The sequence below is a fragment of the Amia ocellicauda genome, chromosome 3, assembly GCF_036373705.1.
Source record: "Amia ocellicauda isolate fAmiCal2 chromosome 3, fAmiCal2.hap1, whole genome shotgun sequence".
Lineage (NCBI taxonomy): Eukaryota > Metazoa > Chordata > Actinopteri > Amiiformes > Amiidae > Amia > Amia ocellicauda.
In genome coordinates, this window is record NC_089852.1 from 40,993,035 (window position 1) to 41,020,420 (window position 27,386).

General features: G+C 37.7%; 2 protein-coding genes across 3 annotated transcripts; both read left to right on the forward strand.

Annotated features, from left to right (window-relative positions):
• The first annotated feature begins 205 nt into the window (after nucleotides 1–205).
• On the forward strand, nucleotides 206–16,739 carry LOC136746750 (uncharacterized). 2 transcript variants are annotated; one of them, XR_010816421.1, is made up of 8 exons: nucleotides 206–1,633; nucleotides 2,320–2,384; nucleotides 3,778–3,880; nucleotides 4,677–5,039; nucleotides 5,355–5,657; nucleotides 5,935–6,028; nucleotides 6,285–7,721; nucleotides 9,669–9,741. XR_010816421.1 is itself a non-coding variant. In XM_066699478.1 (6 exons), the coding sequence occupies exons 1-6, from the start codon at nucleotides 8,124–8,126 to the stop codon at nucleotides 13,830–13,832; spliced, it is 1,083 nt and encodes a 360-aa protein (XP_066555575.1). In that variant the 5' UTR covers nucleotides 7,860–8,123; the 3' UTR covers nucleotides 13,833–16,739. The 2 variants fall into 2 exon arrangements, 1 of the variants encoding a protein (XP_066555575.1); XM_066699478.1 differs by lacking the exons at nucleotides 206–1,633; nucleotides 2,320–2,384; nucleotides 3,778–3,880; ... (2 more) ...; nucleotides 5,935–6,028; nucleotides 6,285–7,721 and adding exons at nucleotides 7,860–8,222; nucleotides 11,690–12,052; nucleotides 12,368–12,670; nucleotides 13,306–13,413; nucleotides 13,696–16,739.
• Nucleotides 16,740–19,430: 2,691 nt separating this feature from the next.
• On the forward strand, nucleotides 19,431–27,057 carry tiprl (TIP41, TOR signaling pathway regulator-like (S. cerevisiae)). Its single transcript, XM_066699483.1, has 8 exons — nucleotides 19,431–19,625; nucleotides 20,309–20,438; nucleotides 23,473–23,652; nucleotides 23,809–23,908; nucleotides 24,011–24,142; nucleotides 24,233–24,328; nucleotides 25,158–25,220; nucleotides 25,751–27,057. Exons 1-8 carry the CDS (start codon nucleotides 19,556–19,558, stop codon nucleotides 25,901–25,903), a joined length of 924 nt encoding a protein of 307 aa, XP_066555580.1. The 5' UTR covers nucleotides 19,431–19,555; the 3' UTR covers nucleotides 25,904–27,057.
• Nucleotides 27,058–27,386: the final 329 nt, after the last annotated feature.

The window sequence follows — 27,386 nt, forward strand, 5'->3', positions numbered from 1 at the left end:
ATTAAGATGCTCCTCTATTTTCTGTCTAATCATTTTTTCCAACATTTTACAGCTGATGCAGGTGAGACTGATTGGTCTGTAATTTCCTGGCTCAGTTTTGTCCCCTTTCTTGTGGATTGGTATGACATTTGCCGTCTTCCAGTTAGTTGGCACATCCCCTGTTCTAAGTGTCTTTTGGAATAGTTTAGTTAGCGGCCTATAAATAAATAAATATACCATCTGGCCCAGGTGATTTGTTGGTTTTTAATTCTGCTAGTCCCTTTAGTACCTCCTCCTCATTTATCCTGATCTCTCTTAGGGTTTGACTGGACTGATTGTTAACCTGTGGCATGTCATCTGTTTTCTCTTTAGTTAAAACCTCTGTGAAATACCCAACTAGAACATTTGCCACATCTTGTTCGTTTTCCAAGATACTTCCATTTTTGCCCTTTATCTGTTTCACTTCCTCCTTTATTGACCTCGTGCTGTTGTAGTATTGAAAACAACTTTTTTTATTAGTTTTAGCTCCCTATCCCTTTTGTATGCGCTGAAGAGTCGTAGAAATACGGAGAGAGATGTTTCCAATCAGTTTTATTACATGCAGCTGCAAGGAAGAGGTTTGAGAGGTGATCTCAAGAACAGTCTTAGAGAAGTTAGAAACTACAATCACTTTTATGCAGACCAGACAGGAGAGAAAGGTAACAGGCCCACATGTCTGTCGGTTTCTGCCTGACAACTGCTCAGGAAGACCCATATATAGTCAAACCGGGGAAAATTAAAGCATACATAATGTTTAATATAAGGGGGATTGTACGATGTATCAAAACCAAGTTGCTGGAGAAAACTGGTTCTTATCAGACCCTGTTCTTCTAGGTATCAGGGTTGAACTATAGCACAGTCCCATAGCACAGAAAACCAGTGAGAAAGTGACCTTGTTTACACAGACCCACAAGGAAAGAAATACAGCTCATCATGTGCTGTACAACATTTTCTTTCTCTTCATGTTTTTTTTGCATACTTCTATTAAACCATTTTGGCCAATGTTTTTTGGTCCTCAATTTGCTACGTACATACTTCAATCCATTATTGGTGCAATGAGTCTCATCCCAATACTTTTTCGATATAGTACACATCTCATTCTACTGTTGCTGCTTCTTAAAGTATTTCCAACCTGCAATGTGATTCAATGATTGTTTTAGCTTTAACCACTGTTCATTAAACTATACTTATTTATGATCTTTTCAACACTGATTCAGCAATAACTGTAAATATTCCAGTGGACTGAAATTAGTTCAAATTGGGGGGCATGCCAGCTATGTACTGCTGCTCTAGAGAAATAACTCCCTTCTTCTGCAGTGCTTTTTGTGAAACTGACTAGTTCCTGTGCACATTTTTGGAGCGTTCTTCTTTGCCATTCAAAAGCTCTGTGTTTCATATGTTTAATTAAATCAGACGCATGCTATTTTATATTTATTTTCGTATTGCATTTGTATTGTTTTGCCTCTGTCTTTTGTTTGTGTCTTTGTTTTATTTTCTATTTTATTTTTTGGTACACAGCTCCTCTGACCTTTATCCTGAATGCTGCACTCTTCCTGGTCTGTTTCTGGTAATGTCACTGACAACATACTCATTCGCACAATCAGAGATCATAGAGGTGAGAAATCTTCTGCAAGTTTTGTTACTTTTGTTGTATTTGTGGAGAAATGGTGGTGGGGGGAGAGAGTATTGGAAGTATTAGGATAATTAAATACTTAATAATTTTAAGTTAAAAATGTCCTGCTTTATACTTTAATCCCCTAACAGTGCTTTGTTTTCAAATAATTCTACCCAGGAAGTCGGTGCAATTGTAGTGAGTTATAGACAATGATAATGCTTCTCAATTTCCATAGCCAAAATATTACACTGGTGTGGTTAGTGTGAATGAAAATGAGAGGATAACAGTAATTTTAAAATCATTGTGCTTCAAAATTCAAATATTGTTTTCCGTTTTAAATGACCGATATTGTAAGCAAATTACACTAATTGTAATTATAAAATTAACTGATCAAAAAGCTGCTGATAGATGTGCATTATTCAATAGTTTGTAGTTGATATGAATGTGCTGTTCAATGCAAAATAACATGGTCGAACATGCAATTGATTTTGATTGTTTTAATGTGTATTACGTAGAAAACAAATGTTCAAAATAATAAATGTATTAAAAGCATATGTAAAAGCAGTACTGCTAAACATGTAAAATATTAATGTTTTAGTTATTTGGTTGTACCTATATAGCAAAATATATTTTGTACTATTTTTTAACTGTATATACGGTACATATCTTTGTTTTTGAAATGATAGAAGAGGCTTCGCACACATAATGACTTTACGGCTGATCAATGGGGTCTGTACTCTGCTTATCCAAGGTAAGAAATATACAGTCCCTGATTTGTCAAGAAAATGAATTGGTTTAAAATAATTCCTGATTGTAATGCACACAATCTTGAGTAAATACGATTTAATTATTCCTCCAAAGAAATATTATTTTTAATAGAAAAGAGTTTGGATAATTTTCCTGTTTTTCTGCAACTGCTTTTTACTTACTGCATATCAGACACCGGCTTCAGTGCGCTGAAGTCAATTGGATTCTGTGTGACTGTCGTCCTTTGATTGCGATTCATTTGATTGTTGCATTAGGTATCATGCCGTGTGCAGTGGTGAAAAGATCTGCATTTGCAGTGCAACCATCCTGCTGCGACAGTGTCCTGCTCGGTTATCTTTACCAGCAATGCACACTGTGTTACTCAGCCCACAAGCTGGTGCAGGAGGGTGTGAGGGGTGCTTCTTCAAACCTGCCATAACACCGGTCTGATTGTCTGTAATGTCTGAGGCACTGGCAGCTGCACATATCAGGCGCTCATCTAATAGTTACTAAAGTTATCTTGAAGACTTCTATTGTCAGCGCAAATATATAATTGGTTCATGACATCCACAGGAAACTTTACAATGATCACATTCTTTGAGCTAGTATGTGTTCAGTGTTGTTTAATGGTTCATATACAATGTTGGCCGTTGTGGTAGGCTGTACCTCGGGTGCTATAGAGAAGGCAGCAAATTCTTTTTTTTTGTTATAAAACAGAAACAACCTAGACAATGCCTTCAGTAAAGTAAATAGCTCTATAACTGACCTAATTAATCCAGCATTAATACCCTTTGTTTCAATGACCCCTCCCTCAGACCAAACGATTACCCATACAATAGGGAACAAGAAAACAACATACATTCAAAATCACACACAAGTTACCAAAGAAATATATATATATATATATATATATATATATATATATATATATAGAAAGAAAGACACTTTGGGTTTATTATTCCAGTATTATTCAAATTTAAAACATTAACTGTTATCATATTTTTTATCGTATTCTGCACTGCACAGGTCTTTAAATACATGTATTTTCTGATTATTTACTAAAACCTCCTTCATTCAGATTCACGGAGCTATTTGTAATGTGTTATCTGAAAAAAACATTTTTTCAGCTTTTTAAACCCATCAAAAGCTTTACACATTCACAATGCACGATACATTAATGCTACAGACACCCAATAAATGACTTGCATTAGATCACAAATAGCATGTTTCGGCCTGTCATTACATTATTTTGATACCTACTTTAATAACTTGCCTGTCACATGCTTGTTATATATATGTATTTATTATTAAGTGATATAGGTCTTAATTTCTATTTTGACAACAGCGTATTCCACATTGCATTAATGATCTACCATTTTCCTTCCTTTGCTTTTCAGTATTTTGCTCTACAGTTGAAAGATCTGCCACCTCATGGCTGGAGCCCCGTGTGGTCACATCAGTCCGAGGACACACAGTGCACATCGAGTGCTACTTTTGGCTGTGGGTTTATCTAATTATTACAGCTTCAAAAGCAACACCTGCTAGTGAACAATTATTTAACTTGCTTGTTTAATCTTTGTCTTTGTATATTGGCAGATGTTGTGATTGGAGTTATTTTCTCTCATCCCAGTACTCCAGTTACTCTCATAGGAATTAGAGAAATTCAAAAGAGACATTGTACAAATAGTACCCCCAGGTGGAAACTTAATGTCAATGCAATGCATTTTCGCTGTACAAATGACGATTTATTTGATCTTGCTTTTCTTATGTTTGGATTTAAAAGAAAACTATTTTTTGTTTTTCTTAAATTTAAAATTTAAATATGTATTACTGTTAATGAAAAATTACAAATATGAAAAGACAATGGTAACAAACATTTTATGGTTATGGGTATTTTAAAAGTGAATTCTGTGTTCTGCTCTATATTGTGTGACCCAAGGTTATCTCTCTTTAGATTCAGGTGGTGCACAAAATAAAATACGTTTTAAGAATTACTGTACACTTTCTAATTTCACCTATTGTGTCCAATTATTTATTATTATTATTAAGAACATAAGAAAGTGTACAAACAAGAGGAGGCCATTCGACCAATGATGCTTGTTTGGTGTCCATTAATAATTAAGTGATCCAAGGATCCTATCCAGTCTATTTTTGAATGTTCCCAAGTTTTCAGCTTCAACCACATCGCTGGGGAGTTTGTTCCAGATTGTAACAATTGAATTTGAACTTACATGTTAACTATAGAATATTACACATTGCATTGACAGTTTTCCATTTTCCTTCCTTTGCTTTTCAGTATTTTGCTCTACAGTTGAAAGATCTGCCACCTCATGGCTGGAGCCCCGTGTGGTCACATCAGTCCGAGGACACACAGTGCACATCGAGTGCTTCATGATAACAGACGGCACAGAAGGAATGGTTGTAACTCTACATAGAAAGACTGAACTGTGCTATAAGTTGATTGGAAACAGCAGCTTGTGGACAAATCAATGTACTGAACGCATCAGTTTCTTGTGGAATAATGAGACACAAACATTATCCTTTACCATAAAACAGCTCATGATAAACGACTCTGACACTTATACCTGTAAACTGCAGAAGATTATCCCGCCTCCTTCTGTATTTGTAATGGAGAGAAACATCTCTCTCAAAGTGACAGGTAAGTGAAACAGAGTTCATGAGGAATCCATTTTGTTTGTCCTGTAAGCACTACTTGGTTCCCTGGGACATTGTATTCATATATTGGGACAATGTCACAAATATTAAGATTCTTATAATGTCCTGAATCAAATTGTGTAATTTAGGTATTGTGCATATGAACTGATTAATATTATTCTATCAATATTCGTCTAGACAGGCATGTGTTTTTGTTTAATTGCTGCCACAGACATTTCTGTGTATCAGAGTATGAATGGAGAGGCAGTGTTAACTCTCTTCAGATCTGCTGAGGTCTCCTTTCCTGTGTCATGTACAGTCCCCCCGGTCGTTTCTGTGTCCTGTGAGGTGCAGGACAATGTTTCGGTGCTGGTCTGCTCTTCGGAGAGGTTTTACCCTGAGGAAATTGAGCAGTTCTGGTTGAGAGACCAACAGCCCATCACCAACGACACTCGGCACAGAAACGTGACGCTGAACTCTGACAGCTCCTTCACTCTGACCAGCCGCCTGTCTCTGTCTGGTCCAGTGCTGTGTGAAGGAGCTCTGTATGTCTGCTGGGTCAACCACTCTGCCCTCAACACGCCAACCACTGCAAATATCACTGTGTGTGAAAACCAGCAAGGTAAGCACCAGCCCCTAAAGTGTTATCTTATCAATTACTGTCTTACTCCTAGGCCGGCATTCAATCAAAACTTTGACCATCCTGCCAGTGAAAATATAAACAGCTTTCCATTGGATTCATGCAAGAAGGCTGTGGCAGATGTATATTAATTTATAATTATAATAAGGATTTATTTCAGATAATTGGCAATATTTTACTGTTATTGTGTTAACAACATTTCGTATTTGATCAATGCTAACAACTTTCAATTACCTTTCCACTTTCAACTCCCTCACAGGTATAATTAGCACTGTGCTGGCCCCGGTTCGCTATGTGTTTCTAGTGGTACCTTGCATTCTGGGCATGACTCTTGTAATTTATATAAAACACAGGTAAGTTCAAATGTAAGAAAATGTTTCACTGTTTCCCTTTAACCCGAGTCTATATGGAATCTTATAGAGGGTCAACTAACTTTAATACATTATAGTTATGTTACTGAATGGTACATTACACATATTGTATATATTATTTCATGTAAAACCTTTATGACATTATTTATGCATTCCAATGACAATGTTAAGAAGGATAATTCCTATGAAATCGAATGTTGATCTATTCACTGCTGCCCGCATTTGTCTTCTGTCATAGGTTCCCATCTAATTGTTGAAATCACTGAAGATTTGCACTGAAGCAAAATCAGTGCCCACCTGATCCTTCTTGTCAACCCAATGGAAATTCTGACTGTTTCTTTTAGGTGGCAGGACCAAGCAAAGCATGTGTAATTCACTGCTGTCTTTCATCAAAAGAAAAAAGAGGAAAAAATTATTTCATCCATTTTTGGGACGTAACCTGTTTTCCCAATTGTTTCATTATTATCATTATTATTTTAGTCAGTTATTTAGTTTATTGACATTAAATGTATAACAAGTGAGTGGCAGACTGTATAACATCCACACAGAAGGTTAAACACTTCCTGCTTCCAGCTATATAATCTGGTTATGATAAACTGGCATGATAAACTTAAATACTGGAGATCAGAATCTCACTTACACAGAAATAGGGACTAGATCTGCAAATGTTTTTAAATGCTTAGTCTCTTTTCCTGTTTCACATCTGTTCACCACAGTCTCCTTTTCTTAGTTCTGCTGTGACAATGAATATGGTACTATACTCCTTTTACTTTGACTGTGATAGTATTCTTGTACTGTATTTGTCTTAGGTGTTGGAAATGATGTTGTATTCAACAGTATTTATAAAACCACACAACTGTGTTCACATTCTTACCGTTTGTTTTTGAGTGTGATTCACCTTGGACAATAAAGAAATCAGTCTTTCTATTCATCTATAAAGTTCAATTTGAAAATAAGTTTCCTGCGCACTACAAGAGGCTTCTCGGCCACCAAACACAGGCGCACACACAGCTGCAACTTATCAAGAAATGCCCACTAGCTCACTCTCTACACCAAGCTCAGACCTCCACTCCCCCACTCTCTACCATTCAATCATATGTTCACCTTTGTGCAAGGTTGTGCTCCAAATATTTTGCATGTGGTGATTTTTGAGCTGCATCTGCATCATGTAACAGTATCTGTGAAATCTGTTGAGGCTTTGGTGAGGGTTATTACATAATTAAACCACTCAACAATACCCATCCTATGATATTTTTACAGCCTACTGCAAAATATCAGGTTCATCTCTCCCTCTCCCTCTCTCTCTATCCCTGTCTTTAAAAATCTAATGCTCAGCTGCCAAGGTTAGGTTTTATCTTATTGGCTAGCAGCTTCAGCTTCTCATGGCAGGTTTTGGTTTTTATTTGAAAAACGGCAGCAAAAGCCAAAAGCCTTCTTGCAATATAGGATACTGTTAACATGTCACAGCATGGTGGGGCACGAAAATGAGTTCAGCCTGAGCTCGGACCTCTTACCCCAGGAATTTTTTCCTCCACTCCTCTCACTGTTTAGTTTCCCTTGGGATACAATGGATTCAGTGATGGAGAAGCACTCTTTTTAAAGCGGTAGCTGCAATGAAACACAGAGAAGGTGGAGGCGTTGTGTGAACTACGAAGTCGAGGCATCTAAACACAGGGTGAGTTCACTGTGTTGTGGCAGAGGGGTTCGCCCTATAGCTAGCGAGACATGTAACTGAGGCTTGGCTTTTATTTTAAAGCTCAACACAAGCAACCTACAATGAAGTGGTTGTATTAACAAATGAATCATCGTCATCGAAAGGATTTTCTAGATTTGTTGCTTGTGTTTAATATCAGCTAGTGGGGAAATGAATAAAATAAGGAGAATTTGTAATACCCAGAGGAATATGTCTGTATATAGGGTTAAATCATCCTCCAGGTCTGCTGTGGCTAGTTGCTTTTTTGTTCAATCATCACATTTTCAGTGAAATGATGCTATGCGGATAGAATGTTGCTGTTCGTTTTGCTGGGAGGAAATTCTAACCACATGAAAAACATGTCTACGAAACCATTCGACGTAAATGCCACAGATTAACAGATGCTGTTTTGTCAGCTCAGTCTCACAACTCACAGTACATGAATACACAGCAGAGACAGAGCATAATGTAACGATGGAGGAGGTAAGTCTTCATTTTGTTGCATTAGTGAAATCTGCTCTAGATTGTGAGACATCTTCTGCTATTGCTGTCTCTGCTACTTTTGTCATAAAATAAATGAAAGTGCTTCAATTAATGTAAGCCACAAGTTACTTATGCGCTGTTCAGATGTGTAGAGTTTGCCTCATCCTAAATGATTAGTCAAGTGCTTTTTTTTTAGATGACAACTTTACAATTTATTTTGAAAAGACAATACCCTAATATCATTTTTTATGAGTCTGCTAAGAAAAAGTCTTTGGCATTGCAATTACTTTGGTAATTCGAGTCAATTGCATCTATTCCATTAATCCGGTGGAACCTGATTTTATTATGATCTTTTTAAGGAAAAAACTTAGCTTCCACATTTGTTTTGAAATAAATGACTGTTATTACTGCGTGAGGGACCTAATTATAGAGTCCAAGTACAATCCAAATAGCAGAAGTGTATTTGCGGGTTTGCTAATGGCGAAACATACATTTAACACTTGACGTGGTATCTGTTAAACCATTACATATGACAATTGATATAAACAGTGTCTAAAATTGTATGTGTAAATAATGAGTGTATTTGTGTTGGTGAATGCATAATTTTCTCTGCTCTGTTACGTCACATGCTAATATTGCAAGTATAAAACATTAATTGCTTTTTGAGATGGGGGTGACTAAATCTTTTTTCCTTAATCTAGTAACCTGGGTTTCTAGAGTGAAAGGGCTCAACAATGGTTTAGCAATGCATTTCGTGCCTTTAGAGTAAAACTGTTCAATTCCTAATAAAAAAAGTCAGCCGCAGTCCCCTTGACTTGAGAATTGTACAAGAGAAGATGCATGCAGTTTGACAACATTTGCAGAATAATTTATAGAAAGCGTTATATTGCATGTTTTTTTAAGGAGAAAGGTACTCAAAAAGTGGCTTTGAAAAATGAATATACTGACTTTCTATATTAAACTTTAAATGTGATATCACAGGCCACTGGAGATGAGTTTTCCGGCTGTTCATTCTCATAGTCACTATAATTAACAACCCTGTGAGAATTATCTAGATTTCTTTAAGCCTAATTTATGTTTATGCCACACATTTAACCTGACACTTGGTAACTGACATTTCCTGTGCTAGCTGGTGTTTTGCTGGTGTCAGAAATATAACAATGGCCCCATTACCGATTACAGTTTGTTTGATTTTTCTGTAATAAATCCAACATATTTAGGAAACTCAGGGTTCTGGAAGACTGTGTGACTCGTGTGAAAACTACACACGGGCAGGGTTAGCTGCAATGGCACTTGTATTGGACTATACATTTTTTTTTTTTATGTAAAAATCTAAGAGTTTTCACCTCCTTACCCGCCATCAATGACAAACAAAAAAAAAACACAGATCTTGGTTTTAATGATGGAGTGGATTATCAATATCTCTCTTTTCTCACCGTTTTTCAGAACCAGTTGACGAGATTCTGGCCATTCTGGGTACATGCAGGTTTTGTGGTGCCGGCCCTCATTTTGAATGCTGGTGAGATATCCTTTAAAATGCATAAACAAAATAAATACATTTCAGGAGTGTAGCATCCATTTTTGAGAAATATTGACATATTCTCATACTTCTCGGCCCAAGCTCTTTCAGAAATGCTCTGTTGGGTGTTTTCTTGAGAAATAACACACTGGTATAACTTCTGTTATAAATAAACAAGTAAATAGAAACAATATACATAGAAGCAAGTTACGAATACATTCATTTTAAACATCTTTAAACTGCTTTTGCAATAGCTAGGCAAGCACTCATTGAATGTCAATATATAAAGAAAATACTTAATTTACATTTTTGTCAACATATGATTATTAAAGCATTTCATCATAAGAAACATTTGAAAAGGTCATTCCATGTGAAAGGAAGCCAACTTTTTAAAAATAAAAATAAAAACTTTTGTTCATCAGAACCTAAGTTATAGGAAATAAAAACTATAAAATTATATATTAAAAAAATACATCAAATGGTGAGATGGTATTGTAAAATTAAAAAATATTGCCTAAAACCTCCTTTACTGACCGAGCTCTGCATCTCTGTACACACAGATGGTTTGGAGGTCAGAAACAGCAGGACTGTTTAAACTGTTGACAGTGGGAATTTTGTGGGTTTGTTTTTCCTTCTAACTCTCTCTGATTGTTTCCTGTACAGATTGTTTGTGTGTTCTCTTCTCCATAAGGTGTTAAACCATGTAATGTTGTAATTTAAGTTTGCAAAAGTGGGAGTAATGTGAGAGCCCTGTCATTTATATTTTTGTAGTTTTTGTTGGATTGGTTTCATTTCCAGGTCAGGTTTTCATAACTTCAGTCTAGCATTGCTGGCATATTTGCTCATCACATCGGCCAGTATCATCTATGTGTGCATCATCTAAATGAATACAGACCGCTATGACAAAATTGATAGATAGATAATGGCTCGTTATGAGCCGTTATAACACTTACTCTTATGTCAGGGCTGTTTGTCACTTTGAATGTCTCAGGTATGTGATCAGCTAGAATGATAACTGTTGGGAAACTAAGGATTTGTTTTTATCTTTGTGTGGAGAGGTCAATGTTGATCATAAAATAAACTACTGCTGAAGTTTCGGTTCACAGCTTTCTTGTTCTGTATGTTCTGTAATGGCTACTTTTGGCTGTGGGTTTATCTAATTATTACAGCTTCAAAAGCAACACCTGCTAGTGAACAATTATTTAACTTGCTTGTTTAATCTTTGTCTTTGTATATTGGCAGATGTTGTGATTGGAGTTATTTTCTCTCATCCCAGTACTCCAGTTACTCTCATAGGAATTAGAGAAATTCAAAAGAGACATTGTACAAATAGTACCCCCAGGTGGAAACTTAATGTCAATGCAATGCATTTTCGCTGTACGAATGAGGATTTATTTGATCTTGCTTTTCTTATGTTTGGATTAAAAAGAAAACTATTTTTTGTTTTTCTTAAATTTAAAATTTAAATATGTATTACTGTTAATGAAAAATTACAAATATGAAAAGACAATGGTAACAAACATTTTATGGTTATGGGTATTTTAAAAGTGAATTCTGTGTTCTGCTCTATATTGTGTGACCCAAGGTTATCTCTCTTTAGATTCAGGTGGTGCACAAAATAAAATACGTTTTAAGAATTACTGTACACTTTCTAATTTCACCTATTGTGTCCAATTATTTATTATTATTATTATTATTAAGAACATAAGAAAGTGTACAAACAAGAGGAGGCCATTCGACCAATGATGCTTGTTTGGTGTCCATTAATAATTAAGTGATCCAAGGATCCTATCCAGTCTATTTTTGAATGTTCCCAAGTTTTCAGCTTCAACCACATCGCTGGGGAGTTTGTTCCAGATTGTAACAATTGAATTTGAACTTACATGTTAACTATAGAATATTACACATTGCATTGACAGTTTTCCATTTTCCTTCCTTTGCTTTTCAGTATTTTGCTCTACAGTTGAAAGATCTGCCACCTCATGGCTGGAGCCCCGTGTGGTCACATCAGTCCGAGGACACACAGTGCACATCGAGTGCTTCATGATAACAGACGGCACAGAAGGAATGGTTGTAACTCTACATAGAAAGACTAAACTGTGCTATAAGTTGATTGGAAACAGCAGCTTGTGGACAAATCGATGTACTGAACGCATCAGTTTCTTGTGGAATAATGAGACACAAACATTATCCTTTACCATAAAACAGCTCATGATAAACGACTCTGACACTTATACCTGTAAACTGCAGAAGATTATCCCGCCTCCTTCTGTATTTGTAATGGAGAGAAACATCTCTCTCAAAGTGACAGGTAAGTGAAACAGAGTTCATGAGGAATCCATTTTGTTTGTCCTGTAAGCACTACTTGGTTCCCTGGGACATTGTATTCATATATTGGGACAATGTCACAAATATTAAGATTCTTATAATGTCCTGAATCAAATTGTGTAATTTAGGTATTGTGCATATGAACTGATTAATATTATTCTATCAATATTCGTCTAGACAGGCATGTGTTTTTGTTTAATTGCTGCCACAGACATTTCTGTGTATCAGAGTATGAATGGAGAGGCAGTGTTAACTCTCTTCAGATCTGCTGAGGTCTCCTTTCCTGTGTCATGTACAGTCCCCCCGGTCGTTTCTGTGTCCTGTGAGGTGCAGGACAATGTTTCGGTGCTGGTCTGCTCTTCGGAGAGGTTTTACCCTGAGGAAATTGAGCAGTTCTGGTTGAGAGACCAACAGCCCATCACCAACGACACTCGGCACAGAAACGTGACGCTGAACTCTGACAGCTCCTTCACTCTGACCAGCCGCCTGTCTCTGTCTGGTCCAGTGCTGTGTGAAGGAGCTCTGTATGTCTGCTGGGTCAACCACTCTGCCCTCAACACGCCAACCACTGCAAATATCACTGTGTGTGAAAACAAGCAAGGTAAGCACCAGCCCCTAAAGTGTTATCTTATCAATTACTGCCGGCATTCAATAAAACCCAACCCATTTAACAGTGGATAGGTTTAATTAGTCTTCCTTGTATGGGAGTGCTTTGAGAAGTGTAATTTTAATAATAATAATATATTAATTTTATATACTACATTCCATTAGATCAAAGCAAAGCAAAGTACTTCACAATATATTATAAAAAAAGGCACTAAAATAGTAGATTTATACTATACATTACAATAAGCGTATATGTAAATGTAACTTGTATCTTATCAGAAGGCAGGTAAGCTTTAATACTGGACAGTATAAAGTAAATTGTATATAGATCTGAGAGCATCTTACAGGTGCTTTAATTAATACAAACTGTCATTTGATTCATTGTCTTGTCTATACCAGCCCAAAATATGTTAGGAACCTGCTCTCCAATGGATTGTATTGATGCAATGAATCACTCCATATGTTTCCAGTACTTGAATAAATGTATAGTGTTTTTAAATAGGAGACAAACACATTATCACCTACTAACCAAACAAATTTGCTTTAATGCACAATAATTACCCATGGCACAGTGTAGAATAAATGTGAGCAATAGTCCATAATGCATCAGTCTGCACATCTTTTTTACAGGAGATATGGAATGGAGATACATTGCTCCTCTAATAGCTGGTATCACAGTCCTTCTGCTGTTGCCTGTGTTAATTCTTACAATCTACTTACTCTGCATGGCAAACTTCAGTAAGTATACTATTGCTCTAATTCTGAAGTCTAAAATAATTGTATTTACTTGCTGTGGAAATGTAAAGTAAGGGTCTGTCTTTCTTCTCCTCTTCATTATTAATTTCACCAGGTTGACTTCTATCTACATTTTTACAGGATATTTCACCTACAGGTTTTGGTACAGTTTTCACAAACACCAAGTAGTGCCAATAGTGGAATATGGTGGGATTAGGTACTTGAAGCTAAAAGATGACAACTCTCATGCTAAACACACTCACGTGATGAAATTGTCTTTTCCAGAAGAGCTGTTACATCGTCCCTCACTGGATTCTGTTGATGAAAGGTCGATCCCTCCTCCCGACTATGCTGAGAGAGCGCTAGAGCTCTGTATCTACTCGACACTTGGGGAGCATCATCCCGTGCAATGTCCGATGTAAAAATCCAGTGGAAATTTAGTCCCAACTCTGGGACAACCGAGACACTTTAACTTCCTTAATGAGGCGCACATTTGGATACAGGATAGACCTTCTCACAATAGCCTTGTGCTTCGTGGGTAACAGTAGACTATGCCGAAACCAGAAGGTCTACAGCCTGACAATATGTCTGGAGTTTGGACTCCTCTGGCCTTTGGTTAGAGACCTCCTGGGTTGAAGAGGCTGGGAGATCCTGTGGTTTGCTGAGTTGTCCTCAAGTGGATCTCTGTGGAAACAAGTCACACAGCACTGCTCAGGAGGTCAAATATCCAGTCCTTGTTTGAAGAGTATTTTTCTTTCCATTAGATAACATTTAATGTATTCAGAATTTGTGATGTGTTTGTAACTGTTTGTGGACTAAATTATTTCAACAGTAATCACATTCACAATGTTGTTTTACTCATGTGCAGAGGGTTTGACCTTGGGGCAGTTGTCTGTCTGTCTTGCAGCCTCCTGTAGCCAGGCCTTGCTATATAATGCTAGGTTTTTCTGGACTCCTTTTAAGAAGATTTTAATGTATAGTACTAAATCTCATGATGTTCAATGCGATATTGTTATCAAGCTTTGCCCTCAAGGGTCAATTCTGCTTCAGACACTTTGTTTTGATGTGTCACAGGATTCCATCCATTGCAAACGCACTTTTGAGACAGTCAGCTGTCATTAATTAGACTCTGCGGACTGCCAAAGTTTTCCTAATTGTTGTTTATACTCAACAGTGGTTGTTTTTTTTATATATATATACTAGACAAAACAATTGGCTGTTGTTTGATAAATGTCTAGAGTTTAAACTCCACAAAGCCATGGGAGACTCTCGTGGGGGACGTTAATGATTATTATTCTGCAATAAAAGTGTGGCCATGAGCTTCATCATATTCCCTGTTGCCCTGAGGTGATTAAGGTGTTTTAATGACCTTCCAGTATCCTGTTTGCTTTTCTTTGTTTATTTGTGGTAGGCTCTGGTTTGACGTCCATCACTAGTCACCATTTTTAACTTGGCATATCACTTTGTCCTGATCGCATTTATACACAATATAGTATATTTGCTCTGTGCTGAAATGATACACATCCAATTGTACACCTTTTCTCATCTTAGCAAACTTAATTTAAATAAAAACTAAGTAATATGAATGTATAATGGTTAAAGTTAACAGATTTTGTGAAAAGTTTCAAATGGGCCAATCTTGACCCAACTAATTTTACACTGATCACAGTCCTGGTAAAGCCTGGCAAGTTATAGAGGACACACTTACTGGACTCTCCATTTGATCTCTGAGGCAGATCTCCCTTAACAAGCTTTTCTAAAATGGCAGATTGGAGCATAGGGCAGTTTTTACAATGTTTGTTGTATTTTTAAATTGTCACCTAAAGACTGTGTGGCCTTTATCTCAAGTCATCATTGGGGTAGTGCACAGCAATGCAAAGACTACACAAAACTGCCTTGGAGGCAATTGTGCATCCAAGTCTGGTTTACATGAGGGTGCATGCATTATAAACATGCAATTACACAGCAGATTGAATTTAGCATCAGCTGGAATAGCGCACAGGTGCTGCATAGTCATTAGTACATTAGCTTCCTTCAACAAACATTTTATCTTATTGATAGATGTGAATAATCAATCAGTGAATTGATGGTTTATTTTGTATCTGTGTTTCTCCATATTGAAATGTATGACTGTTACAATAATGTTAATATTGCTAACATTATTGTTTTCTGTTTCTGTTTTCATTGTTATTTATTTTGATAATTTGGCTTCAGCACTTTGGATATGCAGTCTGAAATGTGCAAATATATATATTTTTAATCATTGCAGTAATGTTTAAATCACATCTTATTTGTTCAATATAACATGAAACTGATGCTATTGCCATTGGGACAGGGAAAGGGTTTCATCTGTTTGTACCAACATTGTTTGCTGTTTTTCTTCCATATACCCAGTGATTTAACCTCTTGTTAAGTGTTGTGACTTAAAATCAGTGCCAAGTCCTTCCCTGGACACTGCCACTATCAGAAGTGTCCCTGATTGGGACCAAACAAACCTATATCAGCTCCCCTTCCCTGCAGCTCACACCTCAACAGTGCGTGAGGAGGAGGAGGAGGAGGAGGTAGGTTGGTGAGTTGATTTCAGACCAGGTTATGTCAATTGTCTGTCAAGTCAGGGAAGAGTGAAAGACGATATTTGCAGTGTGTCTAATTTAAATAGAAATGATAGTGATATACTTGTATTTTACTATGTATGTATATATAATGAATGTATGATATTTTAGATTTACTTCCTATGAAAATCATTCCTTCATATTAAAAGTCATATAATCTTCAAAAGTCATATAATCGGGTCATGATCATACCACAGAAACTGAATTCATTTGAATTGAACAGGTGAACAGATCACAAAGGAAAATAGCAAGCAAAAAGATTACTTCAGAAATATGTCATTTGTAAAACAGAATATTTTAGGGAGATATAATTTAAAATGTTTTCACTAGTATCGTTGTTGTTAAGATTTGTGGATTATACGAAACTAACAACTAATTTATGGTATAATGTTCACACATTTAAACTTGCTCTAGTTCTAGTCAGATATAGTACTACAACTGCTTTCCCTACAGACTGGAAAAACGCATCTTAAAAAAGCCAGTTGCGGTGGTGGGTGGGACTGAATTTACCATCCCTATAAACAGACAACATCCGATTCTCTCTCATACAAATGCGGGATTTGGGGTCTTTGATAGATTTGCATGGTGTGCTATGTTCTAAGAAAAAAAGCATTGAATAAGAGTTGTGTTTATGTTGTGGACTTGTCTTATTGGTGTTTCCAGTCCCATTATAATATTTTATAAAGGCTTGTAGTTCACTGTACCATTTATATACTTCAGGGCATTTCATTTTGTTCCCCTTAATAGCATTCTCTCAGCCTTTCACTGAGAAAATGGCTTGGAAATTGGAAATAAGTACCATTAAAACAAAACCGTCAATGTATAATCTTTATCTTTATTTAATTTACAATATTTTTCTTTATTTAAGCTTTGCAATCTTTGTCAATTTAATATAATTAAAATGACTTGTTTACCTAATAAGTTAATATATATATATATATATATATATATATATATATATATATATATATATAAGAGAGAGAGAGAGAGATTTATAGAGAGATGTATCCCAATTTACATTAAGATATAATTACAGAAAACATGAAAACAGTTTACCACTAATATTACAGATCCACTAGGCATGATTCCATCGACCACACCATCATACAGTGCCATTTGAGCTACAATTAAATTAATAGTAAAAACCAATGGAGCCAATAGTACTTCGAAGCAGAGATCAGAGCTACCCTTCGTCTGTATTTTCCAGCCAACAGCAGGGCTGCAGTTCAGGCTGTCCTCTCTGTGTTTGTAGCTCCTCTCTAACTCAGGAGAACATGGCCGCCCCTCCGAATGTCACAGAGCTGCTGTTAACTGGCTTCGGGGAAATGGACAATATGAAGTATCTGTATTTCTTCCTCACTCTTCTAGCCTTCTTCCTGACTCTTTATCTTAATATGTTCCTCCTCGTTGTTGTGTATCTAAATGAGAACCTCCACAAGCCCATGTATTTATTCTTGTGCAATCTGTTCATCAATGGTTTGTACTTGAGCGTTGCTCTCTATCCACAACTCCTGATTAACTTGCTGGCAGACATGAAAGTGGTCTCTCGCTCCTGGTGCCAAATTCAGGTGTTTTGTATCCACACCTACGCTGCTTTTGAATGTACCATATTGACAGTGATGGCGTATGACAGATTTGTGTCAATCTGCCTGCCACTGCAGTATCACTCCATCATGACACCTGCGACTGTTAATAAACTCATTGCTGTTGCCTGGCTGTTTCCAGTGTTCATTTTAGGTATACACATAGGTTTCACTTCCAGCCTGCCACTGTGCGGCAACATTGTAAAGAAAGTTTACTGTGACAACTGGTCCGTTGTCAGGCTGTCTTGCATAGACACAACCAGGGAAAGTCTTTTTGGGATCTTTGTAACAGTTTTATTTCCATGTGTACCAATGCTTCTGATATTGTTCTCCTATCAGAGAATACTGAGAGCTTGTCTGAAGGCTTCCTCTGATGCAAGAAGCAAAGCTCTGAATACCTGCCTGCCACACATTATATCCTTCCTGACTTACTCTTTGAATATTCTCTTTGAGATCATCAGCCGTCGTTTGGACAGCACCAGCGTCCCATTAACTGTACAGCAATTAATATCATTGCAGTTGTTCATCGTCCCTCCACTGCTCAATCCACTCATTTATGGCATCAGACTACAGGAAATGAGGACCACTACTGTGAAAGTACTCTGGAGACAAAAGATATCCAACATAGCATAGGTACCAGGTTCACCTAATGTAACAATAATGCTCATATTTTGTATGATTCATATTTTTGTTTCTTTGGTGTTGTTTTAGTAAATATATACACAAGTATGTGTATATAATATATATATATATATATATATATATATTGTTTACAAAAAGTTGACTTTACATTAAATTAATAATACAAAACATTATTAGTGTTTTCTTATTTCTTATTTCTATATTTTATTTAATACATTTTCAATTTCTCCTAAACTTACTATGTCTTATTTTATTTGTATATGCTCCTGCCTAGTGAAATTATGTCTTCTTCTTTGTTTATGGAAACACAAACACACGCAATTAGAGAAAGACAGATAGCGATACACATATAGGCTGTGGACACACACACATAACATTCATATGAAACTGATACTTAGACACATCACACTTTGGCTACAACACACCCTGTCCACTACAACACACTGTGGCCTATGACAAGCCTGTCCCCTACAACACGGCTGTCTCCTCTGACATCGCTGTCGCCTTGAACCCTAGGACACTTTCTGGCTGTTCCCTACTGTCGCACCCTATTGTAGCATGTATTCTACTGTGCTGTACAGTCACCAAAGCCCCCAATTGAAACAGCTCCCTATTGTAACAGCATTATTCCACCGTACTGACTATTGCAGTATATCAGTATATCACTGTAGATACCTGCAGTACTGCAGAGCACTGTTACACGTGCAACTTCAAAGTCCTGTCCTGTCTCAAAGTGTCCAAATTTACTGACTTTACGCTCATTACAGTTATGAGAGAGATGGGAATGAATACAAGTAGGTTAACATTGACGAGTTTCGCTGCTACGAGATCAAATAACTAGACATCAGGGGTTTAATGGTAACATAACTGTACATTTTTTAAGCTTTGTATACCATTTTTAATTAAGCTAAATTAATTAATACCAGTTAGTGTTAGTATCAGCTCTTTCATCTTTCTCTGGGTTTATTCTCATCCAACATGGCGGACTGAAAGCGCACTCAGCCCCACAGCAAAGAGGAGAAGACACTCTATAGCTTTTCTTATCTATGGTTCACAGAGTGGTTTCCTTCCAGACCAGTTTTATGGTAGGATTCGCTCAAACATCCGGTCACTATTTATATCTGCGCTTTTTTTGTGTTTTGTGTTGATTGGCGAGAGTACAGATGTGCTGCAGGTGTTTGTAGGACGTGTGGCGTTAATTGCAGAGTCCGTCAGCAGGCTCTGCGACGCGCGCCTCCTCAGCCAGCATGTCTCTGTCACACCCGGAACTAAAGCCGCGCTGAGCCGGACGCCACCCGGGCACATTTGATGTGTGCATCCGCGAAAGCTGTCGGAAAATCAGTTTTATACGTAAATTGTTATATGAAAAACTCAAGAGGTGTATATTTATTTATTTATTTATTTATGTATTTATTTATCGTGTGCGTGTGTTTCGTATTTCTAATTTGCACGCTTTCATTTGCAAACGTTTCATTAATTTAATGTTAGATTGTATGTTGATGTTTTGCATTATGGTGAGCTGGAGTATGAACGTATTGAATTGTTAGCGGTTGTCGGTTTGGTTTTCAGTGCTATTTTTTTAAGTGCAATTCTAGAAGTATAAAAGTGGGTGCATCTGTCTAGCAAGTTTACTTTCTGTGTTTTATCTGAAGAAACTCAACACTGGCGAGGCAATCAATATGGTTTCTAATGAATATAAATGTTATTATTTTCACTGATTACAGTACACATCTTACTATGTTCACAAGATAAAATGTGAAATCTTGGCTGGTCGTCTTTGTTACACTGTATTTGGTGCTGTGATAATATTGATAATATGCGGATGCTGTATAGGTCTGCAAGCTAAACACTCTTGGGTTGTCAAAGGGGATACTGTACTAAATGAAAAGTACATATTTAAACACCCATATCGTGTACTTAATGCCAAAATAATAATAATAATAATAAAACATCACATCACTTATACAAATGAATGATAATAGTTTTCGTAGTGTAATGTTTTGTGTGTATGTGTGTGTTTTTCCCGTTTTTGTGTGACAATGCTCTTTTTTTGTGTGTCAGACTCTCTGTTGACAAGATTAGCAGCTATGATGTCACACACATTCAAAAGCAGTAAGCAAAATTTCTCATTTGGACCATGGAAACTCACAGCAGAGAAAACACACATCATGAAATCTAAAGACATCGAACGGTAAGAATCAATTTCTTATTTAGTTTTAATATGATAATTGGATAGCAAGTAAATTATATTCTTATATACTGCTATATAACAGCTCCATAAACATGGGAAGTTTTTTTTATTTACACTGGACCAATTGCATTATATACAGTGAGGGGAAAAAAGTATTTGATCCCCTGCTGATTTTGTACGTTTGCCCACTGACAAAGAAATGATCAGTCTATAATTTTAATGGTAGGTGTATTTTAACAGTGAGAGACAGAATAACAACAACAAAATCCAGAAAAACGCATTTCAAAAAAGTTATAAATTGATTTGCATGGTAATGAGGGAAATAAGTATTTGATCCCCTATCAATCAGCAAGATTTCTGGCTCCCAGGTGTCTTTTATACAGGTAACGAGCTGAGATTAGGAGCACTCTCTTAAAGGGAGCGCTCCTAATCTCAGCTGGTTACCTGTATATAAGACACCTGTCCACAGAAGCATTCAATCAATCAGATTCCAAACTCTCCACCATGGCCAAGACCAAAGAGCTGTCCAAGGATGTCAGGGACAAGATTGTAGACCTACACAAGGCTGGAATGGGCTACAAGACCATCGCCAAGCAGCTTGGTGAGAAGGTGACAACAGCTGGTGCGATTATTCGCAAATGGAAGAAACACAAAATAACTGTCAGTCTCCCTCGGTCTGGGGCTCCATGCAAGTTCTCACCTCGTGGAGTTTCAATGATCATGAGAACGGTGAGGAATCAGCCCAGAACTACACGGGCGGATCTTGTTAATGATCTCAAGGCAGCTGGGACCATAGTCACCAAGAAAACAATTGGTAACACACTACGCCGTGATGGACTGAAATCCTGCAGCACCTGCAAGGTCCCCCTGCTCAAGAAAGCACATGTACAGGCCCGTCTGAAGTTTGCCAAAGAACATCTAAATGATTCAGAGGAGAAATGGGTGAAAGTGTTGTGGTCAGATGAGACCAAAATCGAGCTCTTTGGCATCAACTCAACTCGCCGTGTTTGGAGGAGGAGGAATGACCCCAAGAACACCATCCCCACCGTCAAACATGGAGGTGGAAACATTATGCTTTGGGGGTGTTTTTCTGCTAAGGGGACAGGACAACTGCACCGCATCAAAGGGACGATGGACGGGGCCATGTACCGTCAAATCTTGGGTGAGAACCTCCTTCCCTCAGCCAGGGCATTGAAAATGGGTCGTGGATGGGTATTCCAGCATGACAATGACCCAAAACACAGAGCCAAGGCAACAAAGGAGTGGCTCAAGAAGAAGCACATTAAGGTCCTGGAGAGGCCTAGCCAGTCTCCAGACCTTAATCCCATAGAAAATCTGTGGAGGGAGCTGAAGGTTCGAGTTGCCAAACGTCAGCCTCGAAACCTTAATGACTTGGAGAGGATCTGCATAGAGGAGTGGGACAAAATCCCTCCTGAGATGTGTGCAAACCTGGTGGCCAACTACAAGAAACGTCTGACCTCTGTGATTGCCAACAAGGGTTTTGCCACCAAGTACTAAGTCGAAGGGGTCAAATACTTATTTCCCTCATTAACATGCAAATCAATGTATAACTTTTTTGAAATGCGTTTTTCTGGATTTTGTTGTTGTTATTCTGTCTCTCACTGTTAAAATACACCTACCATTAAAATTATAGACTGATCATTTCTTTGTCAGTGGGCAAACGTACAAAATCAGCAGGGGATCAAATACTTTTTTCCCTCACTGTATAGGCAGTGAAAGGGACAAAATAGAAAGTACACAATATGGTTGTTATCTATGAAGGGTAAACTGTGTTGCTCCTCGGGAATCCTTCATTCTTTAATATACAGACGGGTCACAAATTAAAAGAAAAACCTGAATAAATGAGTGGAGGAACATAACAAATGCAGATGCCTCCAAACAGGTGTATTGCATGATACAATTAAACAATTAACATCCTGTCATGCTCTGTGGCATGTATAAAAATGCTGAGCAGGCCCGGCTGACCTCGATGTTGGATCAAGATGGCAAGAGGAAAGGATCTAAGTGACTTTGAAAGAGGGGGCATTATTGGGGCACGAATGGCCGGAGCTTCAGTCAGAGACTGCTCAACTGGCTAGTGTTTCAATAGGAAGAGTGAGTAAAGTGACTGGGTTGGAAATTGTGGTTGAAAGCACACATTCGATGACCGTGATGCTCGTGCATTACTGTGATATGTAAGGACAAACATAAGAGCAGCTCTTTCCCAGGTGCCTGAGACTGTCGATGCAGAACGTGATCAGACTGTCAGCAAGAACAGTGCGTGGAGAACAACACAGAGAGGGATATTAAAGTAGGGCTGCAGTGCAGAAACCCCTCATTACAAAGACAAATTTGAGAGTTCAGTGGTGCAAAAACCATAGGCACTGGTGTGCAGAGATGTGGAAAAAGTGATCTGGTCAGATGAGTCATCCTTCACCATATGTTTGACAAGTGGGTGAGTACATGTGTGGGACACAAAGAGATCGGTACAGGCCTGACTGCTGGACCCCTATAGTGAGGGGGTCTGGAGACTCTGTTATGCTGTGGGGGGCATTTTCCTGGCATGGTTTGGGTCCACTTGTCCCATTAGAGGGAAGGGTCACTGCAAATCATTACAAAGTGATCACCTTTATCCTGTGGTGAAACATTTCTATCCTGATGGGAGTGGTCTCTTCCAGGATGACAATGCCTCCATCCACAGGGCACGAGGGCTCACTGATGTGACTCATATGCTATGGCCTTTGCAGTCACCAGATCTCAACCCAGTTGAACACCTGTGGGAGATTTTGGATGGACGTGTTAGACAGCGCTCTCCACCACCATCATCAAAACCCCAAATGAGGGAATATCTTTTGATTATTCGTAGAATCTGTGCAAAGAGCATTGAAGCTGTTCTGGCGGCTTGTGGTGCCCAACACCTTACTGAGACAATTTATGTTGATTTTTCCTTAAATTTGTCACCTGTCTATATATGCTAAGTGTTGAGTGTATAACCCAATGGATGATTGATTTTCCCCCCACTGTCTCTTGACAGTTTAGCAGAAGAGATGCACATGCCTTCCCTTCCTGAGATGCTGTTTGGAGACAACGTGTTGAGGATACAGCACACTGACAGTTTTGGGATTGAGTTCAATGCAATAGATGCCCTGCGGTGTGTTAATAACCTGCAGGACTCGGTCAAGGTGGCCTGTGCTCAGGAATGGCAAGAAAGCAGGTAAGAGAAAGGGATTAGAACACAGGGACAAGAGTTTGTTCATGCAGTATCACCAGAGACTGTTACCCTGATCTGATCTGTTTGAATTCAGATTTGAAATGGTTTCGCATCTTCTCAGTAATTTCCCTTTCTTCTTTTTTTGATGGGAATGTGCAGAGCGGACTCAGAGCACAGCAAAGAGGTGGTGAAGCGTTATGACTGGACATATACGACAGACTATAGAGGCACTTTGCTGGGGGATGATCTAAAATTACAGGTAACAGTCATTTAACTTTTAAATTTTATGCAATTATATGCATTTTATGGAGAAGTAAGGACACAACGTCGTGCTTCACGCCTGTTCTGTGTGAATTCCCAGGTGTCCCCCACCACAGAGCGCATTGACATGGAGAAGCTGAAAGCCCGGGAGCAGATCATGTTCTTCGAGGACGTGCTGCTGTTTGAGGACGAGCTGCACGACCACGGCGTCTCCATGATCAGCGTGAAAATCGTAAGTCAACCACGACATCACTACCTGTTCAGTCTGATCTCAGTCTAAGCCACCAATAATGAGTCAATCTGGTCTCTTTCTCTGGTGAAGAGAGTGATGCCCTCCAGCTTCTTCGTCCTGCTGCGATTCTTCCTGCGGGTTGACGGGGTGCTGATTCGCATGAACGACACCCGGCTCTATCATGATGTAAGTCCATTGTCTCTGGCCTGATGAAAGTGCCCACAAAGGAAACACACTGATATAAGAGCAGATTCAGGGAATGATGAAGGTGGAGCGGATATTCTTTTCACACAATGCCATAGTATTTGAGCTGTTTGAGCTGTCAATGTAATTTAAACAGAATAACCTTTTTTTTTTTAACCATCTAACAAAAAAGTTATTTAAAATTCAATGCAGGTGATTTGAGTTCCCCTCCCCCCATGTACCAGTTGTTGAAATTCATAAAGTATACACTATGGGTCAAAAGTTTTAGAACTCCTAATTTTTTCCAGTTTTTAATGCAATGTACGCAGTTTAATGTCTCAGTGTACTCTGAAATTAAAGCATAGAACAGATAAACAATTTGGAGGTAATAAATAAATCATGGAATCGGTTCGTTTAACAAAATTTAACCCCTTAAAATTGACTAACCCCTCTGGTACCCTTAAAAGGCCACCAAATCCGTGTGGTTCTCTTTCATCCCATGTGTACTCTTCACTGTTGTGTTGTTTGGTATCCCATGAAAGCTGAGACTCTCACCTGTCTAACGATGTGAAGCATTCTCTGACATAATTTTTCAGTTTTTGGTAACCTAAACTTTTTTGTTTAACCTCTGGCTTTACCGCTTACCTTTTACCCTTTCAGGTTATTCACTGGACTTGAACTGCTTAAATTTCTGTAAAAAAATTGAAAAACAGGGGTGTTCTAAAACCTTTGACCGGTAGTGTATGTATATAGCAAACTAAAAGATTCTATGATGGTGGATATCGTTTGCATTCTTGGTTGAACTTTTTTTCTTTTTTCCTTCTACATGTAGGCGGGTAAGAATTACATGCTGAGAGAGTTCAGTACCAGAGAAAGCAAGATTTCAGCCCTTCAGGTACCTGCAGGACTATTGTCTTCTCTTCCTACAGGTCGTTTTGCAGTGCACAGCCCACAGCTGCAAATGTGTTCTGCCAAATACAAAAGTGTGCTTGAGAAACAAATTAAATATATATATTTTTCCTGATTTGGTATAGTTAAAAGGATCAAGTTCATGAATCACTAAATAAATTATTAGTGAAGTGTCATTTAATTTAACGTTCAATTTTTAACCCAGTTATATGGATATCTAAAAAGTTAATAAGCAAGCAGACTTTTAACAAAAAGAACAACTATATAAACAACATCTTTATATTGAGATATCTGTAGAGTCTGTGTTCGGGTTTCTAGTCCCAATGACACATTTCTAACTTTAAAAAGGGTTTATGATTTCAAAACTTTTTAAAGCATTGTGGAGCTATGAGTTTGATTGAAATTGAGCCCAGCAAGAAAAAGCTACACTGGACTGCGAGGTTTGTAGTTGATGAACGTTGTTTAAAAGGGAAAATCTGTTTAATATTGTCTGTGACATCTGCTCCATTTCTGCAGCACGTTCCCCCCGCTTTCTACACTGACCCCAATGAGATCTCGCAGTACTTGCCTCTGAAGCTGCTGGAATGCGAGAAGCTGGAATTCCCAGGAAGCCAATCAGAGTCGGGAATGACGGACGCTCCCACAGAGGTGGAGAATGAGCAGACGTGAATGCCAGTTGTCCGCAGATATGAGAGGGGGGACTCTAGCGCTCTTTTGCCGAGGGCTCTTCGTTTTTGAGAGAAATTCCACTCGAGATTCCCCCTGACACTCTCTCCTCATCCGCTGAACGAGAATAAATAATTTTGATATTACCATTCACAGACACACACAATAAAGACTAGCCTCTCTGTAGCCAGTATTTTAATGGCAGAGGTAGCGTTAACGGCTCTACGTCTGCTTCGGATTTAAATCTCATTTGTTTTGAGAATGAATTGCTTCTTAAGCACACATGATATACTTTTTAATTTCATAAGTTCTGCCCATGTAAAAGGGAAAGGGACATTTGTGAAAAGGTTAATCTTACCTGATACTACATTTACTTGATGAAAATCAAATAAATGTTTTCCCATGAAGTGGAATGTAAAGTTGAATTGAAAATAATGAAAATGTAAGATTGACTATTTTTAAACGCCACTGTGTAAATGTCAGACATTATCCATATAATATATCCTGTTTATACATTCACTGGTACTGTTTTCCTTTCACTGCGTCTTGATGTTGCAGCCACTTAGAATGAAATGTGAAACAGGACCTTTAATATAGTGTATTCTAAAAATAAATCCCCTTAACTTTTGTTTTTAGAAGCTAATTGCAGAGGATTAAACTTGTTGCAGAGTCCATTTTGCTGGTACTTTGTATTAAAATGACCTTCACAAAATGTATAGTTGGCACAAGTGATTAATAAACCAGAAAAGGAGAGAACCCACAAAAAGTAGGATGGCATGTTAATTTCACAATCTGTGTAGGAGTAAATCTGTTTAATGGGAAATAGTGTACTTGACACTGAAAATATGAAAACAAGTCATGATGTATCTCAGTAGGACCTCATTTTTCAAATGAAGGTTAAGGAGACTGTGCACAAGGAATCCCTTATAGAGCACACATTGCATTATTTTTTACTTTATTTATTTTTTATTGTAATTTCCATCTTATCTGTTGCACAACAGCAATACCATGGAGTGATGCTGAAAAACAATGTATTGATTTTGTATTTCTTTCCTTCCAAATAAGTCATTGTTTGTAATTTGCTGTAACTTGATTTAATCTGTTCTGTAGGTTGCTGCTGTAATAAATTGATGAGCTCTGAAAAGCTAATTAATGTACATGTACCCAGCAACCCAACTCATATGTGTAGTTTTGCATATTATTCATGTTTCTGCTGAAATACACATGTTTGGGTTTAATGTAGAAGAGTTGAAGATTCTATATCATGATTTAATTTTTATTTTATTTAATTACACAAATAATTGATGAAGAGACGAGCATGCATCATTCTAAGTAAAGCCTTAACTTGGACATAATCTCTTTTAAATGCTTACATAGGAACAAAAAACGAACGTATATCATATGTCACTGATATTTTTTTCCCTGCTGGGAAAGTACATTTTAAGGTGTACTGTAGTTCACTTTTTCGTTCAACGGTTTTGTTCTC

Bases quoted from the DNA above. Each gene is read 5' to 3' on its own strand.
- LOC136746750 (XM_066699478.1), top strand. From the start codon at position 8,124: ATGCCACAGATTAACAGATGCTGTTTTGTCAGCTCAGTCTCACAACTC. The intron at 12,053-12,367 runs GTAAGTGAAACA...TGTCATGTACAG, and splicing joins CATCTCTCTCAAAGTGACAG to TCCCCCCGGTCGTTTCTGTG. The intron at 12,671-13,305 runs GTAAGCACCAGC...TCTTTTTTACAG, and splicing joins TGTGTGTGAAAACAAGCAAG to GAGATATGGAATGGAGATAC.
- tiprl (XM_066699483.1), top strand. From the start codon at position 19,556: ATGTGTGCATCCGCGAAAGCTGTCGGAAAATCAGTTTTATACGTAAAT. The intron at 24,143-24,232 runs GTAAGTCAACCA...TCTCTGGTGAAG, and splicing joins CCATGATCAGCGTGAAAATC to AGAGTGATGCCCTCCAGCTT. The intron at 25,221-25,750 runs GTACCTGCAGGA...CCATTTCTGCAG, and splicing joins GCAAGATTTCAGCCCTTCAG to CACGTTCCCCCCGCTTTCTA.